The sequence below is a fragment of the Nannobrachium achirus genome (assembly GCF_963921795.1).
Source record: "Nannobrachium achirus genome assembly, chromosome: 22".
Lineage (NCBI taxonomy): Eukaryota > Metazoa > Chordata > Actinopteri > Myctophiformes > Myctophidae > Nannobrachium > Nannobrachium achirus.
Window position 1 is genome coordinate 30,726,200 of NC_137829.1, and position 14,700 is coordinate 30,740,899.

Below are 14,700 nucleotides of genomic sequence, written 5' to 3' on the forward strand. Positions count from 1 at the left end.
TGTGTCTGTGGGTTATATGAATATTAAACCGATGAAAAGTGCTGTAAAGAGTGTTTGACTAAATAACAACTACATTGGATGGTTTTGGACATACGGGCTTTCCACCCAACAGTGAGATATGCTGTCGCTGATGGGCAAAGCACCGACCGAGGTGGATGACACCAGTTTGTGGATATCTTCCTGTGGTTCCTTCCTGTCACCCTGCATCATCTCTAAAGTCCAACGTTCTGTTCCTCCGTCCCTCTGTCCTCAAGGCTCTGCAGCCAGCCGTTGACCGGAGGAAAGACAAACACAAATAAAACTAAGAAAAACGACAGATCAGATAATGTGGGTTGTTATAAAGCTCTGCTGCTGCTGTGGCGGGGTTTGGCTCGGTGTCTCTACTCTGGTTTCTATTGCACGGCGTTTCTGCTGCAAAGCGTGGACTGGAGGATGTGTCATCAATGTTCTGTGGGGTCCAGGACCCCGGGCCGGTCCTGCAGCCTCCCCTCCCCCTCCCCGTCGTCTCCCGAGCTCACGAGCAGCCGCAGCGGTCCACCACCATGGAGGGGATCTTGCCGTAGACTATCTCCTCCTTGTCGTTGAAGTACAGCATGTTGATGGGCGACACCTTCTTGGGCGTGCAGCAGGGCCCGGCCGTGCCTCGCGGGGTGGCCTTGTTGACCAGGTGCGTGTGCGGGTACTTCTCCAGGTGCATGTACTCGCACTCCCCGATGCAGTAGTTGGCCTTGTAGCGCTTGGGGGCGATAATCCAGTCCCAGCCGAAGTCCTCAAAGTCCACCATCAGAGGGTATCGGCAGCAGCGCGACTCCGGGGAGTTCTCGTCGCAGTCCAGGCCCGAGTCCCTCCGGGAGCGCCGCGGGCCGGGGTCCGAAATCTTCACCTCCAGGAAGGGTTGCTGGGAAGGGAACAGGAAGGCAGAGTGTGACGAGGAGTTTCACCCCATGTCCTGCTAATCTGATACCAAACCTGGCATGGTATAATCAATCTATAAATTAACAGAACCTGTGTGTGTGTGTTTGTTTGTTTGTTTGCGTGCGTGCGTGCGTGCGTGCGTGCGTGCGTGCATGCGTGCGTGTGTGTTCAGTATGGTAGTGGGTTAAGGCAGTGGTTCTCAACCTGTGGAAATTATTTTGGGGGGTCCCCAGATGATTAACTTAATGTGCAACATTGTTTTCTCACTCAACAGTAAACAAAGTAAACCAACATAAATTTTAAGTGTATAGAGGGTATCTGCACATTTCTAAAGTGGCAATTTAAGGACTTTTTATTACCTTAGTCTAAAATGACAAATTAAACATTGGCCAAATTGTCAAATATTAGAGGCAGAAATTGTGAAAATAGCCGATCTACATCGGCTATTTAGGGGGTCCTCAGAGTTACTATAGGGGGTCCACCAAATCTTTGTGTGATAGAAACTTCTCCTTTTTTATATTAACCACTTGAACCAGAGCGATATATTCGGAGAACTTTAGCCAAAAATAGCACAACGCCTCACAGCGTGAGGCGTTATGAGCTTGTAGATCATCTATTTTTGGCAAAGAGGTTTGGTGAGGTTTGAAAAAGAGCAGACTAAGTACAGAATGAAAAATTCTAGTTTTTGACGATTAAAGTGGTTAAATATCTGAAAACAAATTGACATGAATCCAAAATACACTGATGATTGTGCTGTCAAACAATGAAACTATATGGAATCTATATGAACAGGTTGTGGGGGTCCCTGCTACATCTCTCTCTCTCAACTAAGGGGTCCTTGGCCTGAAAACGTTGAAGACCCCTGATATAGAGCTTTAACTTTTTAACAACAATGCTTTTGTTTTGACTCCAAAACATCACTTTAATATCACTTTAATGGACAACTCAAGGTGTACGTAGATAGTGGCGTTAGCAGCGTGTTTGTGAGTCTGACTTGTACAGTCACACAGGAGCCTGCCAGGAATTTGGGGTAGGTGAACTTTTATGTAATCGGCCAATAAGACGTGAGATTATTGCTGGGACTGTCTGGGCACACGTCCAAGCGCAGGTGAGCGCCTCCCTGGCGTCGGGGTTCATTATCAACTTTTCATAGCTCTGTTAAATCGTTGCTGTCGGGTGGAAACCAAGTACGTTCCTTTTTTCATTATTGTTTCAAAAATGTCAAAATAGCCGCACACAACGCCTCAATATGCTACTCTTATGTGACATTTTTGAATGATTAAGTAGGGCATTCATTTACAGGAAGGAAGTGGAAACATGGAGATTCAAAGTTTCTGCCCGACGGCAAACAAAATGTGCTTGAAGAAACAGTACTCCAATTTGTTTACTTAAAACATGTATAAATAGTGAGTTACAAGTAAATGTATTGGCATCAACATAATACTTAAAGGACAACTACTCCCTAAATCACTTCTAGGCTCATTTTCCTACTTATATTGATCCCAAATGACTGTCCATGGGGTCTATTAGGCAGAAATGTCCCCTGTTGTCCAGTTTCCCCAGCAGAAGCAGCTCTCATAGCATAGAATGGAGCCTATAAGCCTATCGCTTTTACACTATTTGTTGAGTGGACTCACCAGTCCTTCCTCCCCTGGCTGCGTTGAGGAAACGGCCAGGTCGGTGCCGCGCTCGTCGAAGGCGTTGATCTCGATGCCCCAGTTGGTCTCGGGCTCCTTCAGCCACTCGCTCAGCATCCGGTTGACGTCTATGCTGTGCCAGGAGCTGACGCCCGCCTTCACCTCGATCTTCAGAAAGCGGCTCAGTATGCGTCTCCTTCCATCTGTCATCACCGGGATGAGCCTGGGGAGACACACGCCTGTCACAATTCTTACGCATTCCCCCGGATCGCACATTTTATTTCACCTTTTGCATAATAATCAATTACCGTTCATCCGCAGGGTTCAAGGGTTGTACTTCATTGTTACGTCTTTTGTACGCGTGTATCTAATACCCACCAGGCTTCAGTTAAGATCCGCCCGCGGAAGCTTCTGATTGGCTGAACCGGAGGTAGGGAGCGCTCCGTTGTATCCACTTTGGACCGCGCGGAGGTGCCGAAAGTCGAGGGGACGAAGATTTACTATTCTGTCCATAACGGCTCATAACTCGGTAACTGCGCTGAGTAGGCTCATCGCAACGCTCGACACAGCGACTCGCTCGCTACTGCTCGCTCGGCGGTGTCTCACGTGGCTCATGGTCGCCTGAGACGGCACGCCTCTGTCGTCTCCAACGAAAACAAGCGCTCCTTTACAAGAACCTAACTGAACCCTGGTGGGTTGAGGAATCACGCCTTTTGTACAGGTGCCTTTGTTTGGCATCCTTCAGACAATGCAGTGGTATATATACATCTGAACTCATCTGTTGAAAAAAGGCTGCACGTTTTTTTTTTAATTGCAGAAATAGCAGCTCTACAAGTTTGCAGCGTGACATACTGTGAGCGTGTAGCTCTGCTATTTTCCACTATGCTTGAAAAGGTGCTTAAGTGGTTAATTCATTCTGTAATGTAGTTTTCCATTCTTAGAAATGTAAGAATTTGTCTTTAAAATGTAGTGGAGCGAAGGTCATGCGCATCCAAAAATATAAAAGTAAAGTAGCCTAAATCTACTCAAAAGATTTACTGCATATGTGTCATTTTAGATTTCAGCAGATCTACAAGCTCACATCGTGTCACTTTGTACCACACTGCAAGCTTGTACATCTACTATTTTTTGAAAATTTCTGAAAAATCTTGAAAGTGTTTGAAATATTTTGAATAATTTTACATTTCTTCACACACATTCTTCTCTTCTGGGGGTCCCTGGCTCGAAAAGGACAACTTAGGTTTTTTTTTACAACAAGGGTTCATATTTTAGATTGTAAAATAGAGAAAAGAAAAGATGAGAGTTAAAATGTTTTCATTTGCTGCTTTCTATGGTTTTTGCCATTTTAGCGATTTTGATTTCAGTGGGTGGGGGCATGCGTACAAGCGACTAAATATGTACGATTATCGTGAGTGTTTTTAATCACGATAAATGATAATATCGCTTAGCGTCCCATCCAGGGACGTGCTGGGGCCCTGATTCAGCCCAGGAAAAAGAGTTGGAGAGGCCCTCATTGCGCGCTATAGAGAGAGATCTCTCTCTATAGCCATTTCAGATCATGACAAGTGACAAGCCAGTGGGCCAATTACATGAGTTATATTTGGTTGTTGTCGGTTGGAAACCTTGTATGTCCAAAACCGTTTGTTTTGTATTAATCATTTTAAAAATGATTTAAACTAGTGGCCTCGCATCGCGAGGCGTTGTGTGCTTGTAGATCTGCTGTTTTCACTACTTTTGTGCAACGGCCTTGTATGATGAAGCAGTGCTTTGCTTTGCGATGAAATGTATACATTTGAAACTTGGAGATACAAGGTTTCTGCCCGACAGTGACGATTTACTTGGTTGGCCGCCCAGCCCCCAAAATGGAACGAAGGCCGACATTTTATTTTTATTTTTGGAGCGGTGAAAGCGCTCCCAATAGACAGGTATGTCCGTGGGTATGTGGGTGGGTGGCTGGGTGGCTGGGTGGCTGGCCGTGTCCGTAGCCTGGCAATACCTTGAGTGGCCACACACAACACACTAGTTAAAGGAGGGGCGCTGTTTTGTGCAGGCCAGGCACACTCACCACTCACTCACACGCGCACGCAACACACACACACACACGCACACACGCACACAGGGTATAGCTGCTCAGATTCACCGCTCCACTTCGAACCGAGGTTTGATTTTTTTCCTAATGGCCGGCCTGGACCGGCCGGGAATGAACCGGCCGTTCGGGACTTGTCCCGCTTTTCCCAATGGCCAGCACGTCCCTGGTCCAATCCCTACTCCCATGCAGCAGGTGTACCACTGGTTCCGGTCCTACCTGGAGATGTGCAGGGAGACGGTGGTGTCCATCTCAGAGGCCCGGAGGTGGATCCACAGCTGGGCGCGCACGATCCTACTGACCCGTAGCCGCTGCCGGAAGGAGAACAGGCAGCACTTTGGGACGCGGTCCACCTGAACCGCCGGGTCGGCTGCACAGAGGACGACAGGCAGGGTTGAGGGGTCAAACTAAGGGTTTTTCATGATTCTGAATCCATTGCGAGCATTTGTTTTGCACGAAAAACATTCCTTGGGCTAAAAACGCCCCCCCCCCTCCCCCCCCACACACACACACACAAAACTGTGAAAAGTGATGACTCATCTTTTTTTTTTTTTTTATAACCCATAGTGGGTGAAGTTGTCCTTTAAATCAGGGGTGTCTTCAAAGGGGGACACATTACAAAATATTAAAACACCCAACTTGGGCCGACTACTGGGACTCCTGACATAATGTACTTTCGGTCGGACCAAAACAAAGTCACATACATACAGTATGCATCGCATTTAAACATTTTATTTAACTATCATCAACAGTCTAAGTCCATATTTTAACATTTTTAATATAGATATTTTTTGGATTTACCAGACTGTAAACCACAAGACGTAGACGTTTTTAATCTGTTAAATTCTTAAAGGACAACTTTGTTTTTTTACAACAAGGGTTCATATTTTAGATTGTAATTAAAGAATATAAAAGATGAGTGTTAAAATCATTTAATTTACTTCTTTCTATTCTTATTTCAGTGTCTGGGGGCATGCGTACATGTGGCTAAATATGTCATTTTACACAGAATAAGCCCATTCCCAAGATACAACGCAACATTTCATGGTTGGATGTGACTTATGGGGGCTAGAAGTGTTACTGTGTTATTGTGTCTAAAAAGACATATTTATCCACTTGTACGCATGCATGCCCCACATGTTAGCAATAAAACAATAGAACAAAGCAAATGAAAACATTTTAACACTCACCTTTTATTTTCCCTAACTACAATCTAAAATATGAACCCTTGTTGTAAAAAAACAAAGTTGTCCCCCCTCATTTTGTTGAATTAGATTTTTTTACTAAACTCATGTACATTAGGAATTATAAGACATAATACTTATGGAAAGTGGAAAAACTGCATATCTCCAACAGTTTGTGGAACAACAGTATAAGTCCGTACAAGCAATATTCAGCAGACAAAGGGAGCAGATAACATTAAAACAGACAATTGAACAAAATGAGGGGGGAGTGCGTTGACAATTTAACAGATTAAAAATGACTAGTTTGTGGTTTACAGTCTGGTAAATCAAAAAATATCCTGTCAACTGTCTGTCTGTCTTGTCTGTCAACCCAGTACTTAAAGGAGTAGTTCACCCCCAAAATGACTTCCCCTATCAACTACTGGATTCATGGATATAGTTTTAGTTTTTGTCTCATTCCTAAGCTAATAATTTGATTATAACTAGCCCTTACCCGTTCAAAGATATGAGCTCCGAAATGATGTGCAGTGTGTGGGTTATGGGATGTGCACTGTGCACACAGTATATGAGGGATGGAAAGTAACGTTAACTGGTGCTTGCATGCTAATATGTAGGAGCATCAATGTAAGAAATACCCGTTCCATTTAACGGCTACAGAGATACTGTGTACCGATCTGCATGATTTTTGGACAACATCTGTAACAGGGCCAGAACCCCCCCCCCCCCCCCCCCCCGCCCGCCCGCCTGCACACACACACACATCCCCCCCCCCCCCCCCCTGTGTGTGTGTGTGTGTGTGTGTGTGTGTGTGTGTGTGTGTGTGTGTGTGTGTGTGTGTTTGTGTGTGATTGTGCATGGCCTGAACAACAGCGCCCCTCCCTTAACATGTGTGGTCACAAAAGGTACTGTAGGCTAAATAGATAGTAGATACACCATAAAAATGCTAATATACAGCATACGATTTGTGAAAGTGACAAACGGGCTTCACAGTTATGTCAGGTGTGTTCATATGCTTATGGTGATGCGATTTCAGATCAATTGCTCCAGCCACTGAGGAGAAACGCTGTGACAGACACTCACTCAGACACTCACTCACTTAGACATTCGCAAAATTATAGTATAGATACATTTACCCACATTGATACCGGAATCAATGGGGGCTTTATTGGCTTAGGTATGTGACAAAAACTAAAAAATATCCAAGAATTTAAGTCTCCATGGTAATGGTAATCAATAGAGAAAACGTAATTTGGGGGGTGAACTACTCCTTTAAAAAACAGCAGATCTACAAGATCTACAAAATGCCGCGGCACGACTGGTCTTCAACCAGCCTAAGTTCTCACATGTCTTCCCCCTTCTCCGCTCACTCCACTGGCTCCCGGTTGCGGCCCGCACTGAATACAAAACACTGATGCTGACCTTCAAAGCAGCCAAAGGTATGGCTCCTCCATACCTCCAAAACCTGATCAATCCCTGGCCCCCACCCGTTCACTTAGATCAGCCAACACAGGGATGCTGACAGAACCCTCGCAAAAAGCCCCAGGACAAAAATCCACTCGTCCGAGACAGTTTGCCCTCCTGGCCCCCAAGCTGTGGAATAAACTTCCTGTCGCACTTAGAACAACGGACTCACTCGCTAGCTTTCGCCGTGGACTGAAGACTCACCTTTTCAGGCTCCACCTAAACCCATATAGCACTACTGAAACACTCAATGACCATACAGGAATCTAGTTAGCTTTTCCTTTTTTTCTTTATATTCCTTTTTTTTTCTTTACTAATTTATAGTTTTTTTAGATTGATATTCATATGCATTTGTTATATTGTTGTTGATGTTTTGACATGTTATCTTGTTTATTATAGTGATGTATTATCTGCTTATTGTAAGTCGCTTTGGATTAAAAGCGTCTGCTAAATGCCTAAACTGTAAACTGTACAAGGAGTCAGCATTCATTCATCCATCCATACAGACTTACGTTCGGTGGCCATCATCATGATGGTCTCTGCGAAGGCGTGCTCCTCGTCCTCGTCCTCCATGCCCCCGGCAGCAGCGGCGGCAGAGGGGTCCCGCATCTCTCCCAGGGGTCCGCGGTACTGGTCCCCCAGCACGTCGTACTGGTCCAGGAGCTGCTGCAGCGGAGGGGCCCGGGGCAACAGCTGCTGCACCACGTCCCGGCTGATGTTGGGCGCGGCCTGCAGCCGCAGCTTGCTCAGGATCTGGGACTTGATGGCGTTCAGGCGCATGGTCTTGATGTGCTGTCGCATGTTGTCGCACGTGGAGCACTGCTGCTCGCCTCCGTCCTGAATGATGAGATGGAGTAGAGCAGGGGTCTTCAACAGGGGGTCCGGGACCCCTAGGGGGTCTTCAGAGTTACTACAGGGGGTCCTCCAACTCTAGTGTCTATATTCTGAGAACTGTAACCAAAAATAGCAGATCTACGCCTCGCAGCGTGAGGCGTTGTGAGCTTGTAGATCGGCTATTTTTGGCAAAGAGGTTTGGTGTAGAGGGGAAAAAGAGCAGACTAAGTACAGAGTGAAAGGTCAAGTTTATTGGGTAATGACCGCTGACCAGTTCAAGTGGTTAAATATCTGAAAACACAAATTGACATGAATCCAAAATACACTGATGATTGTGCTGTCAAACAATGAAACTATATGGAATCAATGAAAAAGTTGAAGGGGTCCCTGCTTCATCTCTTTCTCGACTAAGGGGTCCTTGGCCTGAAAACGTTGAAGACCCCTGAAGTAGAGACTACGTTTACTTTAAAGCAGGGGTCTTCAACGTTTTCAGGCCAAGGACCCCTTGGTTGAGAGAGAGATGAAGCAGGGACCCTCACATTTAATCGTTTGACAGCACAATCATCAGTGCATTTTGGATTCATGTCAATTTGTGTTAGGGTTAGGGTTAGGGTTATTTAACCACTTGAACCGTCAATACTTAATAAACTTGACCTTTCACTCTGTTTCAGTCTGCTCTTTTTCCCCTCTACACCAAACCTCTTTGCCGGAAATAGCCAATCTACAAGCTCACAGCGCCTTGTGAGCTTGTAGATCTGCTATTTTTGGCTAAAGACAAGTTCTCAGAATATATGGACACTAGGGTTCAAGTGGTTAATATAAAAAAGGAGAAAAAAGGTTTCTATCACACAAAGATTTGGAGGCCTCCCTGTAACTCTGAGGACCCCCTATAGGGGTCCCGGACCCCTTGTTGAAGACTCTTGCTTTAAGGGTTGCATGTCAAGGTCTCCCCTTAACTCTGACAGTGTACAAATGGAACCAAATGAACCCTGACGGGTTCATTTGGTTCCGTTTGTACACTGTCAGAGTTATACATACTTGTATGGGTCAATTTAGACCCCCCCTAAAGGAACCCACAGAGTCCCTGGAATCCACTTTGAGAAACACTGCATTATATCATTGCTGTCGGGCAAAAACCTCTTATCTCCATATTTGAACGCTTTAAAACTTTTTTAACTGTTATTTCCATAAATTAATCACCTAGGTTTTTGAGCTTGTCGATCTGCTACTTTTTCTAAAAATACATCTATTTATTCCCCCTTGAAAGTAACAGATTTGGAGATTTCCACCCAACAGGGACAACTTACTTTAAAGCTGCACTATATGTAACTTTCCTGTTCGATCTCACTATACACAGTAGCCCAGTGGTTCTCAACCTTTTCAGCCCACGACCCCCAAAATAATCATATTTTAACTGTGGACCCCTTCACCCTGACGAGCACTAAGAGGTGAGACATTACATTTTGTATAACTTGCTTCTATTGCATGAAAATAGCAGATCTACATGCTATTTTTCACAATTTCAGCCTCTAATATTTGACAATCTGGCCAATGTTTAATTTGTCATTTTAGATGTATTGTAATGTTGCACATTAAGTTAATCATGAGGGGACCCCCCTCCTGACCCACAGGTTGAGAACCACTGCAGTAGCAAGTGCTGACATTTGAACCACTCAGCTAAAAGAGCCTGCCTGCCCAGCGGGGAGAAACTGAATGTTGACCTTGAGGTCAAAGGTTGTGTCAAACCAGAGACCCAATCGTGTCAAAGGTCATCATGTCAAACCCGTAGACACTAAACGGACCAATAGATGAGCATGGAGACCAACTACATTACAACCATCCCAATCTAAACGGACCAATAGATGAGCATGGAGACCAGCTACACTACCATCCCAATTCTGTAAATTATGCTATATTTATCATACTCTAACAAAACATCAAACTCAACTAGCCTATAACTAAAAGTATAGTCATCTGAATGAGCAATTAAGTTATTGTATCTCAGTTAAGTATCTCAGGGGAAAAACTGAGTTACTTTTATGCAGTGGTGATGAAAGAAGTATATTGATTTTTTTTCACCCCAAAATAACTTTTTTTCTATTGATTACTCATGCCATAGAGACTTGAGTTCAATAATATATATAGTTTTTGTATTTGTTGCATTCCTATAAGACAAACATGTGATTATAGTAAATTAACCCCCATTGATTCCGGATGGGGACCCAAATGCATGGCACTGGATGGGGAAACCATCAGGGTAAATTTACTATAAACATTTTTTTTGTCTAAGGAATCCAACAAAAAACAAAACATATCATTGAACTCAAGCCTCCATGGCACGAGTAATCAATAGAAAAAAAGTCATTTTGGGGGTGAACTACTCCTTTAAGTTAGAGATAAAGTGGTAATACCACAGTAGGCTACTCGGCAGAATGGCCCATTTCACATTAAATGTGAAATGTGAGATTCAGACAAATTTTGTCTGAATCTTTTGAAAATTGCATGATCTAGGCTAGAAGTTCACAATGCATTGCATGACAGAGGTCTGCAGAGTAGCCAAAAGCTGTAGTCAAGTTGTATTACTTTAAAATAGCAATAATGACTCAAATATAAATAAAAGAAGGCCTAATCATCGAAATAAGTACTTGAGTAAATATCTAGTGAAAACACTGCTCATGTAGGCTATGGACTTACTTCATACAATCTGATTTATTGTTTAATAATCAGAACTGATTTGAAATGTTAAAATATTAATTTAGAAATGAATAGTCTCTGTGAGACAATCAAACAAACAAAACGTGCATTTAATAAGTAAATACAAGTAACTATTTGACTTTGAGTAAATATTTGAAAAACATACTTTTAGGCTAATCCTTTACATTTGGCCCAAAGGAGTACAGTAGGATAGCCTACTTATGCTTTTTCCTGCATAGGCCATGAACATAAGTGTGCATTAAAATAGCAGATCTTACAAGTGCAATTTAATCAAAAAATATGTAATAATCTATAAGCAAATATAATCAAACGTCCACCTCTGTCTGCTGCTGCGTGCTGATTGTTGATGATGAAGATGATGAAGAAGAAGAAGGTGATGATGATGATGATGATGAAGGTTTGTGGTTCTCCTCACAGAGGCTGAGCGGTGCCAGAGCCAGCAGCACGCCGCTCACACACACCAGAAGGCCGGGCACATGCATGGTTGGATCCCTCCTGGGTGTGTGTGTGTGTGTGTTGAGTTGGAATACAGTCCAGCACTGACAGGCAGCATGCTTTATTAGCGCTCAAGCTTTTATACTCACAACTTTAAGCCTGTTATGTGTCGTCTGATTCTATGATTGGCTGGACTGGCAGCAGCGAATTTAACCCACGAGACCTGCATGCAGTGTGGAAAGTCTAACCAAGTAGGTTACACTGCAGGTATTAGATAGGCCTAATAGGCCCCTACATTTACTCAAGTAGGTCTATAGTGCAGCCTACCAAAACTATGTGGGCCTACTCATTATGAATGGAATATTTAACACAATTATTTTCAAAAGCGTCACATTTTGGTCAAGCATGTTTCTTTAAATAATCAACCATGTGTAAAACGTTTGAAAAAAATGATGACAAGAACAAATTAGTCATTTTGCCTCTGCATTTTCAAATTCATCAAGGTATTTGCTTGATGACAGGTTGTATTAAAATGTACACTGTGTGTCATGCGCTGAGTTTAGTTGTTCAAAACTGATTAGGCCTACATTGACATTGAAATTGACGTCGACGCTCGAACAAAATCCTTCACAGGGAAAGATATTTAGCGCCATCTTCTGGTCAAACATGAGCACGGCATTACTGTCTCGGATTCTCAGAGAATATAAAACTACAGCTGCTGTCTCAACATAATAACACACTGATAAATATAGAAAACATAAAACCAACATTGAAAACAATAAAAGATTTTATTCTTTATTCTATAAATCTGTATGCCTTTACTGCATGCAGATCAATTTAAAGCCAGCTAAATGACAGTTAAAACGTTGAATGTCTGCAGGCAGCAATGAGCTCATGTGCCACTCAGTGGTGGTGTAGTCTTGTAGATCAGTGGCTTTCAAAGTGGGGACCGTCTGTGACAAGCTCCAGGGGCCGGGGGTCCCCAGCAAAAATAAAATAAAATCAAACCTCGGTTCGAAGTGAAGCAGTGAATTTTTATTCTATGAAATATGTGTTCTAGATCTATACATTCTGTGTTCTAGATCTATACTTTCTATGTGCTTTAGTTCTATATTTTTATGAATTCTGAATGAATGAATGATTTTATCTGGAGGGCCAAATTGTCATGTGAAGCTTGACCAATCCTCAATTCTGCATGTACGGGACAGGCAAAGCCTGTTCATTCTGGAATGACCATATATGGACATGTACGGAACACACAAACTCCTTGGAAGCGGCTTTCACCGCTTCAAAAACAAAAAAATAAACATATATTCACTCAAGTAATAACTGGTCATTATTAAAAATGTGTCATAATTTTCTTCAGTCATCAAATCGATTTATGTACACATGATGTAGCAGAATGATTCACTGCAGCCTGATGGCTTAAAAAGTCTATTATGCCGTGACGTAGCCGCTATGTCCCTCTATTCATAGTAATATCCCTTGCTCTGATGGTTAGGAAATTGAACCATAACGCAGGAGACCCATGTTTGAATCCAGGTTACTATTAATAAGTATTTTCAACATAGTACAGGGGCTAATAGGCCTACTGATATTTTCACAAATTGGTACCACCCAAGGTGACTGTATGTTTTTTACATTTTTGTCTTCCTACATGTCTCTAGTTTACGTTTTGGTATGATAACCCTTTCTGAGAAGTAACTTAATTGATGTTATCAGCCGCTAGAGTCAGTCTCCCATCGACTTTCTACAGGAGGAAAATACCCAGAAAACATTTTTTTTTCTGGGTATTTAGGTAGGATGTGAGGGGTCTAACTAGGGGTTTGTCATGATGCTACCATTGCAATCATTTGTTTTGCACAAAAAAACATTCATGGGGCTACAAATGGCCCCAGAAAACGATGGTTTAGTGATGAAAAGTGATGAGTCATCACTTTTCATCAGTTTTGTGGGCGTTTTCTGGGGCCATTTGTAACCCCATGAATGTTTTTTGTGCAAAACAAATGCTTGCAATGGATTCAGCATCATGACAAACCCCTAGTTAGACCCCTCACATCCTACTTAAATACCCAGAAAAAACTCCTGTATAGAAAGTCGATGGGAGACCGACTCTAGCGGGTCAATTAAGATACTTCTCAAAACGCTTGGTCTGATGGTTAGGATATTTGACTTCCATGCAGGAGACCTGGGTTCAAAATCTGGGTGTTTACTTTATCTCTGAAGAAACAGTCGAATCTTAATTATAACTCACTTTTTAGATAGATGCACAGTGAAAATGTTCCTTTAGTTTAGGAGCGTTGAGCCCCAAACCTTCAGTCTACAAACAACATCTCTCAAGCCACAGTGGCCTGCTATTGACAACCTAATACTTAACAACCTTTAGATTTTGATGGTGAAAATGTTCTCTGTGATTGTTGAACCTTTAACCTTTGGCTTATAACCCCAGAATGATCTCTTAAGCCACATCAATGTGTTGTGAGGTTATAGATCTGCTATTAGTGCATAGATGAAGCCCACCTCCAGGGGGGAGGAGTTTATGACATTTATATAGGCCTATTAATGATATAATTTTATTACATTTTCATAACTTTAGTTTAATTGAGCTATTATTTAATGTTTAATTGTGTTATTTTCTTTAGCCCATCACAAGTTTGATTTTGTCATTTTATTGAGGCTTTTGAGACTTATTGTAGTTGTTTGAGTTGTTTTGTTTTTAATAGTTTTATTTTTTATTTTTTTTCACTTGAGCTTTGAACCTACAACTTCTGGTATGTGAACCTTTGATTTATCTTTAAAGCCACGCTGCATGGCATGGAAGATGCATCTGGGAACGAAAAACCTAACCCACAGACACAATGAAAACGTAATGTTTAACCCACCTTTTAGAATTTAGATGGACAGTGAAAATGTTCTTTAGGAGCTTTGAACCCCCAAACCTTTAGTCTACACATATTTATCTCTTGAGCCACATTGGCCTGCAAGATGAAATTGACAATGTAACAGTTAATGCAGCTTTTAAAATTTAGACAAGACAGTGAAAATGTTCTTTCAGATTGTTGGACCCAACATTTGGTTATAGGCCTAAACACCAGAATTATCTCTTATGTCTCGTCAACACTTTGTGGGCTTGTAGATGATGTAGATCCCATAGAGCTTGTATACCTGTACAGTGTACACCGGGGTTCCCCAATAGGCGGCCCGCGGGCCATTTGCGGCCCGCGGGGGGGCTACTGTCTGGCCCCCACCAACCCCAGTAATAATGGCGGTATAAGAGCAGCAACAACACTAGTATATCGTCATTGTCGGGTGGAAAACCTGTATCTCAAAATGCGTACGTTCTTTCGCAAAGTAAAGCTCTGCTTCATCAAACAAGGCCGTCGCACAAAAGTAGTGAAAACAGCAGATCTACAAGCACACAACGCCTCGAGGT

General features: G+C 42.8%; 1 protein-coding gene across 1 annotated transcript; it reads right to left on the minus strand.

Moving 5' to 3' along the window:
* Window positions 1–514: 514 nt before the first annotated feature.
* On the minus strand, window positions 515–11,314 carry mstnb (myostatin b; the record flags this gene model as incomplete). The annotated part of the gene is made up of 5 exons (XM_080752841.1): window positions 515–898; window positions 2,553–2,775; window positions 4,858–5,008; window positions 7,796–8,120; window positions 11,294–11,314. 5 exons carry the CDS (start codon window positions 11,312–11,314, stop codon window positions 515–517), a joined length of 1,104 nt encoding a protein of 367 aa, XP_080608967.1.
* Between the last annotated feature and the right edge of the window lie 3,386 nt (window positions 11,315–14,700).